The 18,155-nt window shown below is 42.9% G+C and overlaps 1 protein-coding gene across 2 annotated transcripts in view; it reads left to right on the top strand.

Annotated features, from left to right (window-relative positions):
• Positions 1-18,155, top strand: part of HECW1 (HECT, C2 and WW domain containing E3 ubiquitin protein ligase 1) — a 392,878-nt gene that overhangs the window by 305,946 nt on the left and 68,777 nt on the right. For both annotated transcript variants that reach the window (XM_070504453.1, XM_044770932.2), the window contains 3 exons: positions 1,630-1,815; positions 8,901-9,035; positions 17,465-17,570. In XM_070504453.1, the coding sequence (XP_070360554.1) occupies positions 1,630-1,815; positions 8,901-9,035; positions 17,465-17,570 (427 nt within the window). The remainder of the gene's footprint in view (positions 1-1,629; positions 1,816-8,900; positions 9,036-17,464; positions 17,571-18,155) is intronic.

The raw sequence follows: 18,155 nt of genomic DNA, 5'->3' as shown, positions 1-18,155 counted from the left end.
CATTTTCTGCGGTGCAGGCCCAGATCTGGGTGCTGGAATCACAAAGACAGAGTAGGGTCGCACTTAAACAGCAGGAGCTTCCCGTTTTGTGGAGCCACAGCTGTGTGAAAAGACGAGTCAGACGTGACAGGACAGGGCCTGACCACAGCGAGAAGCCAAATGCTGTGGACACACAGGAGATGGACACCAGGGGGCGTTCCTGAGGGAGCAACTGCTGAATTGGGTCTTGAGGGTTGAAAGTGGGTGGGGAAGCAGTCCCAGGCAGAGGGAGAAGGGAGCAGCAGTGAAGGGGTGTGGAGTTTGAGTCCCGTGGGGCTGGAGTGTGGTGACAGGAAGAGGTGGGAGGAGAGCTCGACAACAAGTAGCAAAACGCCTGTAAGTCAGGACGGGAGGCTGGATCTCCCGCAGGAGGCAGCAGGAACCCTCGGCAGGCTGGGGCGTTGGTCCGAAATGAGCAGGGCGTTTGCTGAAGCGTTTTCTGTGGCAGAAATGTGGAGAGAGATGGGGGGGAGGGGGGGAGCTAAGACCAAAGACTGAGTCAACCATTCCCATGAAAGATGATCAAGGTCTGCCCTATGGAAGGGGCTGGGAGCAAGGAAAGGAAAGACTCAGTTCAGGAGATATTTCTGCATAGAACTGATAGTGTTTGGAACCACCGTGATCAAGTTGGGACAGGAGATGAAGACTCAAGAAAGTCTGAGTCCTTTCTGCTCTGGGCACACTGTGTCTCCTGTAAGCAGGGACAGTAGTTTGATTAGGTGTCGGAGGCTGTGGCTAGGGGAGGAGAGACCAGTTTTTAAAGAGTTATACATGAGAAGTCTCTGGAACATCCAGTGGTTGGACCCAGCGCAGCTGCCCAGTGTTGCAGGGCTGGGTCATGCAGGGGGACAAGGATGGCAGATATGGATGCCCTCAGCATGGACAGCAGATGGCCCTGGACTGGCAGAAGCCACTGCGCCAGCCCACTCTGGCTGTGAGCAGCCATTCTTTTCACCACACACACCACACACACACACACACACACACACACACACATACCGGCCCCATGTACCATAAAATTATCATTTGGCACAATTAGAAACTCCTGCAACTTTCTTTGTTTCTTCTCATCCCCCAACCCCTCCACACACCAAAGTTTCTACATAGGATTCAAAGGAGGGACAGACCTCTGAAGTCCAGCCTTAAATTCCCAGGGACCCTAAATTAATACTCCCTATTATAGACAGACAAGAGGAGCAAGGGCCGCCCTGTGCAGTCAGAGAAGGAACCGTGGAGCAGAGAGAGGAGCTATGCTCAGAGAGGTAGAGGGAGGCTCAGGAGAGCCCAGCGCCACTGCTGAGACAGAGGGAGGATGGGGAGGGAGGAGAGGCTTTGAGATGTACGGGGAGGTTGACGGTCTCCAAGGTTGCCCAGCAGCCGGTAGAGTTGGGATCGCGAACAAGTTCATGTGTGTTTGCCGTGTGCGTTTCCTTCTTGAGCAAGATCTCCACTTTTGAGGCCTCCCTCTCAAGGCTCACATGAAATCACTGTGTAGCAATCACATCACATCATGTTAACGTGCTCAAAGTGTGCGTGGTCTGTTTTTCCAAACCCCCCACCCCCTACCCCAATCGGCCTTGCCCATCTCAGAGTGCCTACCGAGTCTTCACCAGTAGCACCTGCTTAAAGCACATGATTCTGAAAGTCCGGCGGGATGCGCGCAATTTCGAACGCTACCAGCACAACCGGGACTTGGTGAATTTCATCAACATGTTCGCAGACACGCGGCTGGAGTTGCCCCGGGGCTGGGAGATCAAAACGGACCAGCAGGGAAAGGTGAGCGTGACGGCTGTGTGGGCCTTTCATGCAACAGGCTGTTTCCCTGAAGGTGGGAGAGTCAGGAGGGAGGTTGGTGAGGAGAGGAAAGCCTGTGTCTGCGATGTGCTGTGGGGCCACCAGGAGGAAGGGAGGCGGTAACTCTCTGCATCAGGGTTTCTGTCCTGTGCATTGTAGGCTGTCAAGCACATCCCTGCCCTCTGCCCACTGATGTCCATAGCTCCCCCCAAGTTGTGACCTTTCTGTATGTCCCGAGGGGCAAAATCACACCTCTTTGAGAACTGCTGTCCACATCTTTTTAAATTTATCTTTAAATTTGAAACCACATTATGTTCATTGGCCTGTCTATCATTTTGCCTCCTGGGCAGCTAACTCTCAGGGAATGAAATTATTAGTTAAATGAGAGTGACATTATTAGATTAATCGTTGTAATTTCCCTAATAAACCTTCAGTTCTCATTAAAACAGCCTGTCAAACAGGGATAGGGTCTACTTACCGGGCCCGTGTGAGGTTCCTGGCTTGCATCTTGCCTTTGTGTGACATTAACTAAAACTGGTCCTTCCCAGTGATGCTTCAGAAGCCTAGCTGAGTTCGCTAAAGTGGGGATGTTTTTTCTTGATCACCATCAGTCGTCTCAATGTATTTATAGGACAGGCCAAACAGTTCACTAAGGTATTGTCCCTGAGTAATCTTTTATGAACTTCGGTAGGGAGAATCCCTCCCTGTTTTAGGGTCAAAGGAATCAGAAGCTTTGCCAGTAGACGTGTCTCAATGGGAAAGTGCACTGTAGCGCTCCTTTCCTCTATGATTGTGAACTGCAAAGCCACAGTTCCCCAAAGTGTGCTGATGGGGTGTCGTTGTCCCCTGGGAGCCACAAATCCCTCTCTCACAAACCCCTTAGCCTGCCTCAGATCCTGGGCTCTCTGCAGTGTGTAGGGAAAGAATGTGTCCCTTAATGCAAGTCCATCAGTCCAGTGGAGCTCTGTGATCAGCAACTCTGTGGTCAGGGATGAATTAGGGGGAGGAGGGGCACGCCTTGTGTAGCAGAAAAGCCACCATAGCCAGAATCTGCTCCCCGGGACCTTCTCTTTTACTGGATGTGGGCTCCACTGGGAGAATGACGGTGATTTATACTGTGAGGACTTGCTGACATGTGTTAGGGTGGGAAATAAAGCCTGAGCCAGAACGGAAAGTAAAGGAGCATCTTATCAGAGCTGGGGTGCACCTGCCTCGTCTCAGTGGTCTGCAGTGGCCACATTTACATTTATCATTTAAGCAAGATGCCAAGAGATCACCGCTATGAATCAGTGAACAGAAAGGCAGCGTTTCTTATGCAAACAGCTCATACTAATGCAAACAGCTTGCTTAGCCTTGGATTTCCAGGACTGCAGCTCTCGTACCAGATGCAAACAGCAGGGAGCCCAGTGCCATGCCAGGGATGCCCCCAAATGCCATTAGCCCTGGTTCTCCATGTCACGCACAGCCTCCTGGTCATCCTGCTAGCAGAAAGCACAGCAGCTGAGACGTACACAGTGAGTTTTAGCCATTTCAGAATACGTATTAGGGAATTTCTGGCAAGAGATTTTTTTCCCCCAACTCTGTTTAGTGAGATGGTATCATATACAGGAAAGAAAAAGGTCTGAATCTGAAATGAGAAGACTCGAGTCCTGCTTTCAGTTATAATACAAACTAGCTGTGTGACTATACACACACAGAACGGTCTCTCTGGTCTCTTATTAAGTGAACACACACACAGACTCACAGTTGGCCCACAAAAATTCTAAGAGGCATACATTGTATTGAATTGTTGGAGGGGAGTAGCCTTAAATTTGAAATTTGTTGTCACAATCCCTAGGGTAGAGAGGAACAATGGAGGATATTGGAAAAAATAGGGGTAAGAGGACATGTGCAGAGGACTGCTCCATCTCATTCTGAACGTGAAACCCTGGGCAGTCACTTCTCCTCTCTGAGCCTCACTTTGCTTATCATAAAGTAGCAATAATGATGCCTGCCTTGCCTTCATGATTTTATAACCAGATGTTAAGAATAAATACGTTAATGTGGGAATCCATGATAATATGGCAGATCAGCAGTAGTCCTCTTAATCTGCAGTAAATGTCCACCAAAAAAATCCAAGATCAAGACTGGCAACTGGAGTCAATAAAAGAATACCTCATTGCTAAAGCCCATTGATGATGAGAATAGAGTGAGAAAATATTTTTGGACTACATCCTGTGGATCAACCCTCTAACCTGGAAAGAATGTGCCACCCAAGATACTGGGCTTTTGGCACACCACTCACTGAAGGATGGTGTAGCGAAGCTCACTATGCAAAAGCCATCTTCATAGGTTGCTAGAGCGGGTTCCAGAGTACCAGATGATCCTCTCGCTCCTCATCTGGCCAATCTGCTTCTTTATCTACACATTCCGAGACGACAGCCTTCCCTTTAGTATGCACTGTGGTAGGGATAGAAGGCTGCGGCTGAGTTGTTTGGTGGCTTTGAAAGCAGGGTCATTCCCGCAAAGGGTCACAGAGACAGAAACTGGAGCAAAGAACAAAATGGCGTCTGACTCATCTGTCGTTTTGAAAGTCTGAGAGGGAAGGACACAGCTTCCTGCCCAAGAGATTGCGTGTGGGCCCAAACTGGGTTCCAGGGCTGAGCTGAGGAGGGTGGTTATCATCCGGAGAGGAAGTGGGCCTGTGGCTGGTGAGACAGGTGGGATCCTGCCTGTGGCAGGCGTCATGGAGGCAGCCTCCTCCACTGAGGAGCGAACACACAATGACAAAGTGAGAGGGGGCCTACGAGGACCCACTGCTACGTGAAGGAAACAGAATCTCCATCTGAGAAAAAGCATATCTCATCGTGTAATTTTCTTCAGAAAATAGAAATACATTTTTAAAAGATATCTGCTTATTATCCACAAAATGGCACAGGAGCACATGACTTCTATTGAGCAAGAAGAAGGAGCCACAAACAGAAAACAAGCCGAGAGGAAGCAGACAGAGGAAAGTAGAACCACCATGACATCTAGCAATCCTGCTTCTGGCTGTATATCCAAAAGAATTGAAATTAAAATCTCAAAGAGTTATCTGCCCTCCCATGTTCTTTGATATATCATTCACAATAGCCAAAATATGGAAACAATTTAAATGTCTGTTGATAGATGAATGGATAAAGAAAATGTGGCATATATGTACGATGAATATTATTCAGCCTTAAAAAAGAACAAAATTCTGACACATGCTATGACATGAATGAAGCTGGAGGACATTACGTTAAGTGAAATTAGCCAGTCACAGAAGGACAAATATTGCATGATTCCACCTTTATGAGATATCTAAAGTAGCCTCATAGGGGCCAGCCCCGTGGCCGAGTGGTTAAGTTCGCACGCTCCGCTTCGGCCGCCCAGGGTTTCGCCGGTTCAGATCCTGGGCACGGACATGGCACCACTCATGAGGCCACACTGAGGCAGCATCCCACATGCCACAACTGGAAGGACCCACAACTAAAATATGCAACTATGTACTAGGGGGATTTGGGGAGAAAAAGCAGAAAAAAAGAAAAAAAAAGAAGATTGGCAACAGTTGTTAGCTCAGGTGCCAATCTTTAAAATATAAAATAGAATAAAATAGCCTCATAGAAACAGAGTAGAGTGGTGATTGCCAGGGGCTGGGGGGAGCAGGAAATGGGGAATTTCTGTTCGATGGGTATAGAGCTTCGGTTACGCAAGATGAATAATTTCTAGAGAGCTGCTTACAACATTGTGCCTATAGTTAACAATACCATATGGTACACTTAAAAAAATTTTAAGAGAGTAGATCTCATGTTTTGTTCTTACTACAATTTAAAAAAGAAAGGAAAGTGGGCTGAAAATAAACATTTTAAGATTGCAAGGGGAAACAAAATGTAATAGCATAGAGATGAAAGAGAGCAGAACTGACATGGTATAAAATCAGATCACTGATACAGAATCAGAACATGGAAACAGCGCCAGCCCCCAAAGCAGAGGGAAGGAACCACACTGCAAACAGTGAAGGATAAGGTTTAAAAAAAACAAAAACCATATCTCACCTTCTCGGCGAGGCCTCCCGTGACCACCCAGTTTAATACCACCGCTTCCCCAAGATCCAGCCCATGCGCTCCACCATGTAACTTACATATGTGTTAGGTTTCCTGTCTTATTTGCTTCTCCTGGCAGCATTTTAAGCCCCACGAGAGCACGGGATTTTTGCTTCACTTGTTGATGAAACCCTGAGGGCCTACAATAGTGCCCGGCACATGGTTGGTACTCCATAAATCTTTAGTGGATGAATGACTTATAGATGTTCCTGAAGAAGAAATCAGAATAGTACAGCGGCAACAATTAAACGTTAAATATAAATATTAATACTGAAAATAAAACTTTGTGATCTAAAACAAATTATTCAGGTGAGCAGATTTATTAGGCTCACTGAGTTATAATAAAATTGATTAAAATACCTTCTCCATCTACACATAATCTGGAATGTCTTTACGTAGAAATTTTTTAAATCTTATCAATATATGATAATATGAAAATTACTTACGACAGAATTAAAATCAGACCAGCTTCAAATTTCTCATCCTTAAAACCAAACTATAAAAATCCACAAAGCAACGACTACAGGTTATTGATCAGAAAAGGTTGCAGCCCAATAATCTGATATCCAGACAAATTATCTTTCGAAAGTGAAGACACCAGAACAACAACCTCAGGTACAAGATTTCAGAGCTCCCTCCTCTTTTACCCATCCTGAGAAAACACCGAAGGCCATTCTCCAGATGGCTCACAAACAAAGAAGAACGGGAAGCCAATAATGGGAAAATCATAGTATAAAAGGACTGGTGTGAGTATTTCAGTCAACCAAATGCATACATGTAGATGTAAATAATTGCTGTTAAAATGCTTTAAAGTATATTGGAAAAGCCTCAATTAAATATAGGAAAACATGTATAATAAAAATGGAATAGTTGTATAAGAGCAATTTGGATCAATGTCCCCAGACTAGAATAAAAAAGATGAGGAAAGGGGAAGAGGGCAGGTGAGCAGATGAGGAAAGCTGTGTTACGTTCCTCGTTGGGTATAAGGGAGTCAAACGGGATAATTTGAAAAACAAAGTCTAACTATAGTTATTTGACAAACTTTGAAGGCAACTGTGCCATTTAAAAGCAGATTTTTCTCTTTCAAACTCCTAGAAAAGAAAAAATCAAACAAAATACAGTTTATATAGCAAAACACAAAAAAATCAACGTGGAAGCAAACAAATGGAAAGAATAAGAATAAAATAACAAAAGTAAAGCCAAGCCTAACGGTCATGGCAGTAGGTTGAAACAGGATAAGCTTGCGTACCAAAAGGAAAACACTTTCAGACCTGGCAACAAGACAGATCCAGCTTATCAAACACATGCCTAAGAAATGATTCAGCATGTTTAAAAATAAAAGAATAAATATTAATATAGTTTGAAAACAATAACAGAAAACTCAGTCATGGTGTATTCATATCATTCAAAAGAGAGTTCAAGTCCAGAATCATTAAACGGGGTCAGAGAAAGATTTTATATTAATCAACGGCACAATTAAAACAAAGATACAATAATCATATCCCCTTAGGAGATGAATAAAATCGTATCGTATTATATAAAGAAAAATAACAGCGAAATATGAAAGAAATGAAACAAACACAGTCATAGTAGGAAAACGTGCTTTCTATCCACCAGTTTGACAGATTAAATAGACAAAATGAACCATCAAACACAGTTTTTCACAATGCGTCATCTTCAGTCCCGTCGAAGCTGTTGGACAGACGGCCTTTTTGAATCTGCGTGGGACGCTTTCCTGGGAAATTGTATTACAAGCCACAGATACCGATGTACATGACACTAGGAGAGTTATTCACCTGTGTCCTGCGGGAGGACATTTTTGATCTCTATAATGAAACCACCTCCTGAATGACTTCTTATGGAGCTCTTTGAAAGGCTTGTTTACAATGACATCTAATACTTCAAATGATACGCTTATACCTCCCAAGAATAATGTCTAAATCTGTATAAAATTTCTTTGACTACTTCTGTCAGGTGACATCTGGACGTATCTAAAACGAGCATTGATTGAGGTCATTTAAGCAAAGATATTTTCACCAAACATTACATTTTGTTCAAAAGAGAGTATTTGAAAGATTGTTTTGTAGTACAAGAGGTTTTTTTTTTAAAAAAAAAAAAAAAGTATTTTCTCTTTTATGAGGTAATTGTAGATTTATAGAATAACTTTTGGCGTATATTAGGACATATACAGTAATCAGACATGCCACAAAGATTTATGTATAAGATGCATTATTTTAACAGTGAAAAAGTCAAATGTCCAATGATAGAGGATACTGAAATTAATTATTATGCATCCATCAAATTGAATACCTTAGACTTACTAAAAGTCTATGTTAAAAGAATGTTTAACAACTTAGGGGAAAGCTCATAAAATAATAGGTGAAAAAATCTTATAAGAAAATTATAGGTGCAGATGTGTGGAAAATATGTATATATTTGTATATTTGCATAGCAAAAGAAAACACTAGAAAAAAAATGACCAAAAAATATTTTGGTGACTACCTTTAGATTGTGATATTTGGGATGATATTAGTTATTTTCTTCCTACTTCTTTATCCTTCTAAAATTTTTTCTCAGTAAGACTGTGCTAACCTATAATCAAAAAAGAGCTATTTTAAAAATAAATTTCATTTTAAAAATAAAACGCTCTATAAATTATTAATTACTAGTATTATTTTAATCCGTCGAAGGCCCTATTTCTCTTATCTTCTGTATTGAGTAAAGTGTTATGGTCCCGACTCTATAACTCCACTGTGTAAAGTGTGTATCAATGCCTGATATCACTTCATTCAACTACTGAGCAAGCAGGCGCACAGTGCCCCACTCTTCCAGCTAGTCTTGAATAGATCAAAAGAAGGGACAGAAGTAAACATGACTGGAGTCCCGTAGCATTCCCTTATATGAATTGACTTCACTTTGGCTCATTCTCATGCAGTGTGCCTTTTTTTGCTGGTCTGTCTGCAGTCCTTTTTTGTGGACCACAACAGTCGAGCCACCACTTTCATTGACCCCCGAATCCCTCTTCAGAACGGTCGTCTTCCCAATCATCTGACGCATCGACAGCACCTCCAGAGGCTCCGAAGTTACAGCGCTGGCGAGGTACCATCACCCACTGCCCCGACCCCACCCTTCGCAGGGTCACAGGCTCTGCCTCTTCTCGTGGGGCCAGAGCTAGTCCTTAGCGGCCGGGATCCAGGGTTGCCTATTACTCATGGGGCTGAGCCATATCCATACTGCTGTGTAGAAGAATGAATGATGGCTTGAGGTCACCCACTTAACTCCCTAGACTCATCTTCCGATTGCCTTCCCTTTAGTCCTACACAATCACCGCTGTTAAAGATCTGTCTAATTGAGAGAGAACTGAAAGTGTAGCGTGTCAGGGGATCCCTACACCTATGATGGGAGCCGTGCCTCCTAAGGCCTGCCAGTCACATATAAATTCTTAAAAGACCATGGAACTGCTGTGCAGTGTATGGCTGACTTTAGATGTCTACCTCTCCACAGACCCTGGAGAAGACCTCAATAATATACATATGGGCTAAAAACTGGGGCAAGTCAATGGGACCATGTGAATACTCTGTTCCCATCCCACCTTATGCTCTTCCCTGATTTATATCTTCTTTTACTCCCCATGGTTTGCCTGCTGCTGAGCCGTGAGAGGCCACTACCTTTCTTAAGCATCACATTCATTGCCTTTCTGAATTACTGTCTCTGTATCCCATACCCCCGTCCTCCTTTCTCAAACCGAAACTCAGAACAGAGCTCTTTTCTATTTCCAATCAATTCCTGTCAATATTATGGACAAATACCTTTCTATGTCCCGACTGGCATTTCCCAAGTGTCTGTACCTTCTCATAGAAACCGCCAGGATCTCAGGAGATATGAGCTCTGAGGACCATTTCCCATAAAACAGCTTATAAAATTAGACTATAATGAAGGGAAGAAGTGGTGTAGGAAGAAAAGAAATATATATCTGGCCCCTACAGAGAGTCATTCCAGGAGCGCCACAGTGGACGTGTCAGGAGAAACTGGAAAAATATTGATGTACCCGACAGCCTCCAGAGGGCAGACGGAAGTCCCAAGGGAAGAGCTTGTTGATGGCGTGTCAGCACCAGCTTTAATGAAAGCCTAGTGCACAAAAATTTCTTTACTACTTTTTCAGGGGAATCATCTGCATACCCTGAGAAACATAACTATTTGCAACCAAGGGCACTCAGGGTTTACTGCCAGTGTGATAAAATGGATTTTTCTTTCATGGAGTCATCTTAGGTATCATTGACTTAGCATACTACTAAAAGCATGTTAACTCTTTCTTTCTGCATAGATGTAAAATGCGTATGCGACTGTGCAGAGAGGGAGCGTTATACATCCTGGAGCGTTATATGGGTGTCAGAACCCTCCAGAGACCAGACACTCAGCAGGAGATATGTTCACAGCCCGCGGAAAGCACTGTCCCAGCTTCCCAGCTCAACATGCATAGTCCCCCTCTCTGGTGGCACTTCTATAAACTTCACAAAGTACAAGATGTATTGTCTTGAGTTGATAGTGGATCAGTTCAAAATTCTGCATCAATTTGAAGTTGCCATTTTAATTTATTTAAAATGTCCAGCTTTTTAATATTATTAAGGCAATTTCAGTATTAATGTAGGGTAACTACATATGATAAAAGCAGCTGAGCGCTGCACACAGATTCTCTGTCACTGAAATGGAAATCTCGATTACTCAATGAAGGATGAATCCCCTAAAGATAGAGATCGCTTACATCTATAAAAAATTAACCTGAAAATATAAATATTAAAACCTTTCTGTTGAAAGAACAAGATTAAGATCATGAGTACCACTTGCATTACCTGGTCCAAAACATTTATTTGATATGACTAGCCCAAACACAGTCACATTGAATATCAACATTAGTGACAAAGCGCCAGTTGCATCAGCCAAGAAAGACTCTAACACATAATGATGAAAGGATGTTAATGTGCATCAGCCATCTGTATACTTCCTATTCATCCATTCTCCAACTGACTTCTTCAGCTTTTCACACCCCTCCCATCCCTCTGCCCATCCTCTCTCTGCTGGTATCTTCGCACTGAGACAAGGGGGAACCAAGAAAAGCAACAGAGAGAGAAGCTGGGCAGCAGAGGATATCTGATCCAGAGGCAGCACACCAAAAAGAACAAAGACCCAGCCTCTGTGAAAACAAATATCTGGTCCTCCACTGCGAGAGCACACAGCCTGGGGGATGAGGAGGACCTTGGTAGAACAATAGAGAGAGGGGGCAGTGTTGATTGTGTTTGCTGTGATGTGATTTTGCTCAACAAAGATTGATAAGTGCATGGCCGCTATGAGCATTGTGAATGCAAAGAAGTGGGAGATGTGATCCCCACCCTGGAGATGTTTGTATTCTATTTTTGAAGCCAGGCCAAGAATATACAAAGTTAAGTAACGAGACAAATTAGAATATGATTGAGTGCCAAGAGAGATATTAGGACCAGTGCCACAGAAGTTCAAAAGAAGCCAAGGGAAGATATCTTTTAAAATAAGGTACTTGACCTAGAACTAGAAAAATTGGTAAAATCTAGCTGGGTACAAGGAAGAGGAAGGGCAGTCCCCTAGAGAGCACAGCGTAAGCAGAGGTGCAGAGGCGGGATTGAGACAGGTCTGTAGAGAGACAGTGAATAGTTCCATACGACCAGGATAGTAAGTTTCCACGTGGTTTTGGGAAAGCTTTGAATGCCACATGGAAGAGTTGGAACTTTTTTGAGTCCCTTGAACAAATTGGGTTGGAATAATATGATGATTTTTGTGTGAAAATGGGCTTTAGAGGTCAATTCATCTGTTGCTTCTCAAGAGGAGCAGACTGTTGACATTTGGGGAGGACAGTTCTCTGGTGTGTGGAATTGTCCCATGCCCTTGCAGGCCCTTTTTTGGCAAGTCCCACCCATTAAATATTAGGAGGGCCCCACCTCACCTGTCACTATGACAACCAAAACAATAAACAAAACAAAATACCTCCCAAGCATTTCCAAACACTCCTAGGTGGTAATAGCAGTCTGGTTAAGAATCATATTTTGTAGTCAAGTAAATTGAAATACCAAGAACTCAAGTCACACAGAGGATTCAGGACCCCAGCCCAGCTTCCCTCACTCCCAGGCCAGGGTAGACTAGTCTTTTAACGAGGAGACAATGAAGGCCAAGACGAGGAAGGATTGTGGTAAAGAGGGAGTTGAGAGAGAAAGGCCCATTAGAGGTAATGCCACAGGCCAGGTGTAAGGTAGGGAGGTGGCAGAGAGACAGAAAACAGAGGACACCCTGGGGGAGGAAGCCTCAGGGAAGTGGAGAGGTGTGGAGGAAAGGGCGCCTGGGACTCGAGTCAGCAGGTGGGAGTCCCAGCTTGGGCTTCTCCACGGAGGAGCTGTGGATCCTTGTGCCTTCCTTCCCTTTCTGGGGCCTCATTTCCTTGTCTGAACGTGGAGACAAGGGGACTAGATGGCCCCTGAAGTCCCCTCCAGCTCTGTGATTCTCAAGCCTGTGAGGTTAGAGTCACAGTCCCGTTAACACATAGGGAAGATGAGCGGCACAGCCAGGTGGGGAGGATGGCGGCTTTGTCTTTAGATAAGCTGATGGTGAGTGTGGAAACAGCAGGATACCCAATTAGAAATGGTGGGTAAGCAGACAGAAATATGAGACTTGGGAATAATCAATGAATTATTTTCATAGTCCGTGATTTTTCTATGTCGTATGGCACAGGCAATGGGGAATCAGATACAGATGTTTCTTAGACCACAGCCTTAAGAATCGATGTTTGCCATCACCTTCATGAGTTATTCTCTTGAGTGTTGCTGAGCAATTGATTTTTTTTTTTTTTTTTTTTGGTGAGGAAGATTTTTCCTGAGCTAACATCTGTTGCCAATCCCCCCCCTTTCTTTTTTTGCTTGAGGAAGATTAGCCCTGAGCTAACATCTGTGCCAATCTTCTTCTATTTTGTATGTGGGATGCCTCCACAGCATGGCTGATGAGTAGAGTAGGTCCGCACCCGGGGTCCAAACCCACAAACCCAGGCTGCTGAAGCAGAGCATGCGGAACTTTAACCACTGGGCCATGGGGACGGCCCCCTCAGCAGTTGATTTTTTATAATTACACTTAAGGACAGAATTAAAATCAGTTTCTATATTCCAACTCCTACATGGTAAAAGTTTCTCTCAAAACCCCAGCAATAGGTTACTAATAGAGACACTGTTAAACACCTTTTGGGTTAGCCTTTACCTCCCCTGAAAAATTTTCAGGCAGTTTCCTGAAAGCAGTTATCAGGAATATAGGATTTTATGCATAAAAAGACCATTATTTGACATTTTAACATGCATTTTAATACAGTGGCACATCTGTCCGTAGTATATTTAAGGACCAACAAAACAGACCTTATCTCTTCCCATAGTGTCCAAATGGAATTGGCTATAGATAAATGGAAAGAACGTTGCAGACTATAAATATCAGATCCCGTCTCTCTATCGGTAAGGAAGTCACTGAAGGTCAAGCTTGTCTTGTTTATACTGCAATTAACAAAATAAATTAACTAATTAGGAAAGATAACAGAACACGTCATTTTCATTTCTTTTACCACCTTCTCTTGGTCAAGTGAGAAAATCATTAGTCATATGAATTTTCTGGAAGGGTACACAGAAAAAAGCTTAACAATAGTGGCCTCAGGAAAGGGCCAGAGTCTGGCAGGGAAAAGAAACTGACTTTTCACTTTAAAAGCAGAAGTCACTCTTAGTCATTCTTCGCAGGAAGCTTTTTGGATGGCAAAAGTCATTTCATTAGCTCTAATGTCCCAGAGAAGTCGTCATCCAGGAAGCTTGTCTCCGGAGAGGGTGACTTCTGCATTGCTTCTTAAAATTGGTAATTTTCCTCTTGATGCCACATAACCTATGCATGGTTACAAGGTTTGGTTGGATAAAATTCAGACACCTATGAAAAGAAACTTTTTAATGATAAGTAGTATGTAATGAGTGTAGAAAACTCAGACACAGGTGGAAAAGCAGTGAAAATACCCCATCTGGAGACCCTCCCTTGTACACGTAGAAATAAAAAACTAAATCATGTTGTCGGTGGTTCTCCATCCCAATTTACCGTTACAGGACCTTGTGGACAGTTTCCATGCCATGAAATTCTTCTATAATATTTTATCATGTGGATCTACCCTAATTTATCTCAAGCTTTTCTTTGTACATTATGCTTATTGCCCACTTTTTACTATTATAAATGTAGAACAACTCAAACATAGGTCTCTCATTTTATTTCCTTGAGACAATTCTGAAAACTTTGTTAGTGATCTATTTTTAGAATACAAAAGGAATCTAGAAATGAATCATTCGGGCCTTTCCTCTGAACTTGCTAATTTTTTTTTTTATCATCAGGTCTCCAGCATTTTCAAGGAGAGTGTTAGCTGATTGCTAACCCAAATTCAGTCTAAAACCTACAATTTTCAATCACAGCTTAAAAAACCACCAGTTCATATTTCCAAATTGCAACACAGAAGAGAAGCTTGTTTACCAGTCACTGAAAACTATTTTCTGAGCATATCTATTTTGTTTTGTCTAGAGAACCAAATGTTTGAAGTTTTCACATTTGCAATTATGATTAAAGCTATCTCGACATCAAATGGAAATGAAATTCTAAAAGTAGTCCCTAGTGCATTCTGGGTTTTAGCTGTAGAATAGTCATGGCGTGTCAGGGGTTAAAGCAGCCCACTGCAGGCTCTCCTCTGTCTGTCTCTGTCTGTCTGTCTGTCTGTCTGTCTCTCTCTCTCTCTCTCACACACACACACACACACCTGAAAACCTCAGTAAGACAAAAAGCACCAGATGCCAGGGAATTTAATGAGTCACATAATTTTGGTTTTAATTGGAAAAATCTATTCATCCAGTCATTTCCGGTAGTTAGGAAAACAAATGTTAGTATCATGTTTGCAGTGAGATCCAAAGTGGTCACTCAGTGGATATTAGACATTCTTCAGGATGGACCATTTAGTACCAATTCAGGGCTGCAGGGATCCTAGTACATGCTAAATTCTAGCCCAATCTTAGAATCTCAGAATCTCCTCTGGCACTGCCTGAAATTGTCTCTATTCCTGTAAATTCCTGGCCCCTCGTTGGAAAAGATCGTTTCTATCTAACCTCGCATCCTCCAGCTCTCACCTGGAGGCCATCCAGTACCGCTCTGTAATCACCTCCTCTGCCCTTGGCAGACGTTTCTCTGGCTCAGGGCCCCCCCCCCCCAAGCCCTACCTCTCCCTGTGTTGCTTCCTCTGTCGCACTCACAGTCAGCTTGAGGTGTATTCCTCAGTCCATCATTTATTTACCTTCAGAGCAGCTGGGCTTCATCTCGTTTCTGAAGTTTTTCAATCTGGCTTAGTTTTGCCAGTGAGCAGGTGACCTCAGAGCTAGGCACTGTTTTCCCTAAAGCATGTCTCCAACACGAGAACTCTCTATGACAGCCAGGAAGAGAAGTGAGCCTGTTCCTGTTTCAAAGCCCTATTCATTTCAGGGTAACCCGCCGACAGTTAGATACCTTCGCTCAGGGTGTGACAGCAGGCGTCACCGAGCTCAGTGCACAGCCAAGCCTTCTCGAGGTCTGCTGTCAGATCTATCTGCTTCCCGAGTTTCTCTCTGTAACTCGTCACTTAGGTCATCTTCAACTGAGTGGGCTTTGAGAATCCTGTCTTGACAGCATCAAAAATATTTTAACACTCATTAAGACAGGCTGACATAACTCCCCCCAAGGAAAAGAGGCATATCATTTCAGTCCCAGAAAGTCTTTATATATTTACTAATTCATGGAGAAAAAAGAGCGGTCTAGAGGCTCAATATTGCATATTTTAGTAATGAGCAAACCTTGCTTTCATCACCTTGCATCGTAACCATTTAGTTGAGACTGGCAAGCGCTGTTGCAGAAGTACCAGCTTCTAAATCTTGGTGTCTGGCTGCACCAGCTGAACAGAGCCAAGTGCTGATGACATCAAAGTGAGAAGTCCACCAAAGTGGCACAGAATCTATTCTCTTGTCCCTAAAGTAAGCCGTGGGCAAAGAGAAGGACCAGGCGAGAAGAAGGATAGATCTGCATCCCTACTACTTGCGGAAGAGCAGTTCAAAGACTGCCCCATACAGATGGCGAACTGGCAGCACATCTCTGCATGCAAAAGATATTATTCCTGTCTGTGTGGAGTATGGAAGTAGGACCCAAAGGAAAACCAGTCATGGCTACGTCTTCAATTAGGAAGCCCTAAGTAATCTGTCTTACTTTGTCGTCTGCAGTATCACACATGGCCTGGTCTTAAATGACCACTGTGAGATTGACCTGACCTTTCTGGACTTTGTAGCATAGGGTCTCATCACCTCTCCGGAATTCTGTGTGAGTGAATTGTGCACTGGTCTCAGAGGGAGAAATTTCTTTCGTTTTTTTATCTGGATGTTTGAGCTCTTTATAAGTATCTTGCAAAGCAATCCTCAAAATTCTTAAATATTTTTAAAGCCTATTTTGGTATACTTTGCCAAAATGTGTCATACTCTATTCCAAACCCCATATATCTGGCGAATGTGGAAAAATCTGGGGAATGTGGAAATATTGAAAATCTGTGGATTTTCAAAAAATCTACAGTGTCCCAGTTTAGATAGCTTACTCTGCAGGGGTCCTTAAAGAAGAAAATGTGTATGGAATCAGGTAGAAAGCTCATTGTCATGTTCTAGAGCTTAGAGGATTTATTAAAATTTAAAATTGATCTAAATTCATTATCACAATTAATCAGTTTTAAGCTAAGCAAGTTATTTATTCCATGAAGTTTTGTCAAAATGCCCAACTGAAATCAAGATGCTGGATGCAGGCGAGGAGTATGGGAGCAGTAAGCCCATGCTTGGCAGTCAAGCATCATTAGAATCCTAGTTCTATCTCTCAGGGTTGAAAATTTTGGAAAAACTTCATTTTCTCTGGTCGTCAGTTTCCCCATTTGTAAACTAGGATTAATAGTGCTTATCTTGCAGAATTTTGTGAAGAGTCACCAGCATAGAGAATGGAGTAACAGGCATTAAACTAAGAATGGCCACTCAGGTGAAACAAACACCGTTTGAAAGAGCAAGTCTGTTCCACATTCGGTTTTGAAGTTCAGTGCTGCCTGTTGGAGATAAGGGTTATAAACCTACCTTTACTAATAATATTTATCTAGAATTTATCTTTTTAACATGTTTATGAAGAGAAACGTTTCTTGGTCTATTCTATGCATTAGTTTGATTTCCGTTCATGACATTTGGCACGATTACTTTCTAAAAAACCATAATATAGCACTCCAACCACTCTACTTAGTCATTTTTTTTTAACTTGCTCATTTTCTATCACTTTGAGGATCATAACTTCATTGCTTTTTTAACTCAGGTGGTGTCAGAGTCTTTTGCCTCTCATATTGAAAAACTGGTATCAAAAGACGATCTGAAATTGATGACAGATTTCCAGTGCTAATAATTTTATTTTGAAATTAGGCCTCAGAAGTCTCTAGAAACAGAGGAGCCTCTTTACTGGGCAGGCCAGGACACAGCCTAGTAGCTGCTATTCGAAGCCAACATCAACATGAGTCATTGCCACTGGGTACGTATTGTGCTTTTTGAACCCTGGAAACCGAAACTTAGCCTTGTTTTTCTTATCCTGAATCCTTGAATATTGAGGATTCTGTCGTCTTTCTGCTCTTTTAAGGTGTAATGTACTCCCCACCCTTTACTCTCATCCTCTCCTTTGCCTCTTTTCCCTTCCCCTTCCTCCTCTCTTTGTCCTTTCTCTTCTCTGCTCTCTTCCAGACCCACATTCCCTTTCTTCTTCACTCCATTTGGTGATTTGTTATCTGGTCCAGGAGAGCATAGTTCAAATGAGGTGATGGATGTTATTGCTGTTAGATGCAGTTTTTAATTTAGATCTCTCTTCCTGTGTGTGTAAGGGGATAAGGCAGCACAGCCTTCATTCCTAACCTCAGCTACCCCTTTCTAAAACAAATGCCACTTGTATCAAGGGAAATGAGGTGAGAAAGTCTAAATGGATTTGGAAAAGTTCCCTTGTCGCTACTGGGAGATCAACCCATGGCCACAGGTGGTAAGCGGCAAGTGCTTAGAAAAGGATTTCTTTGAACTCATAAAGAATTTTTTGCCCTAATAACTATGACAAAATGACCAAGAGGGGTGA

Source organism: Equus asinus, chromosome 1 (genome assembly GCF_041296235.1).
Source record: "Equus asinus isolate D_3611 breed Donkey chromosome 1, EquAss-T2T_v2, whole genome shotgun sequence".
Classification (NCBI taxonomy): domain Eukaryota; kingdom Metazoa; phylum Chordata; class Mammalia; order Perissodactyla; family Equidae; genus Equus; species Equus asinus.
This window is presented reverse-complemented; position numbering and strand designations above follow the sequence as displayed.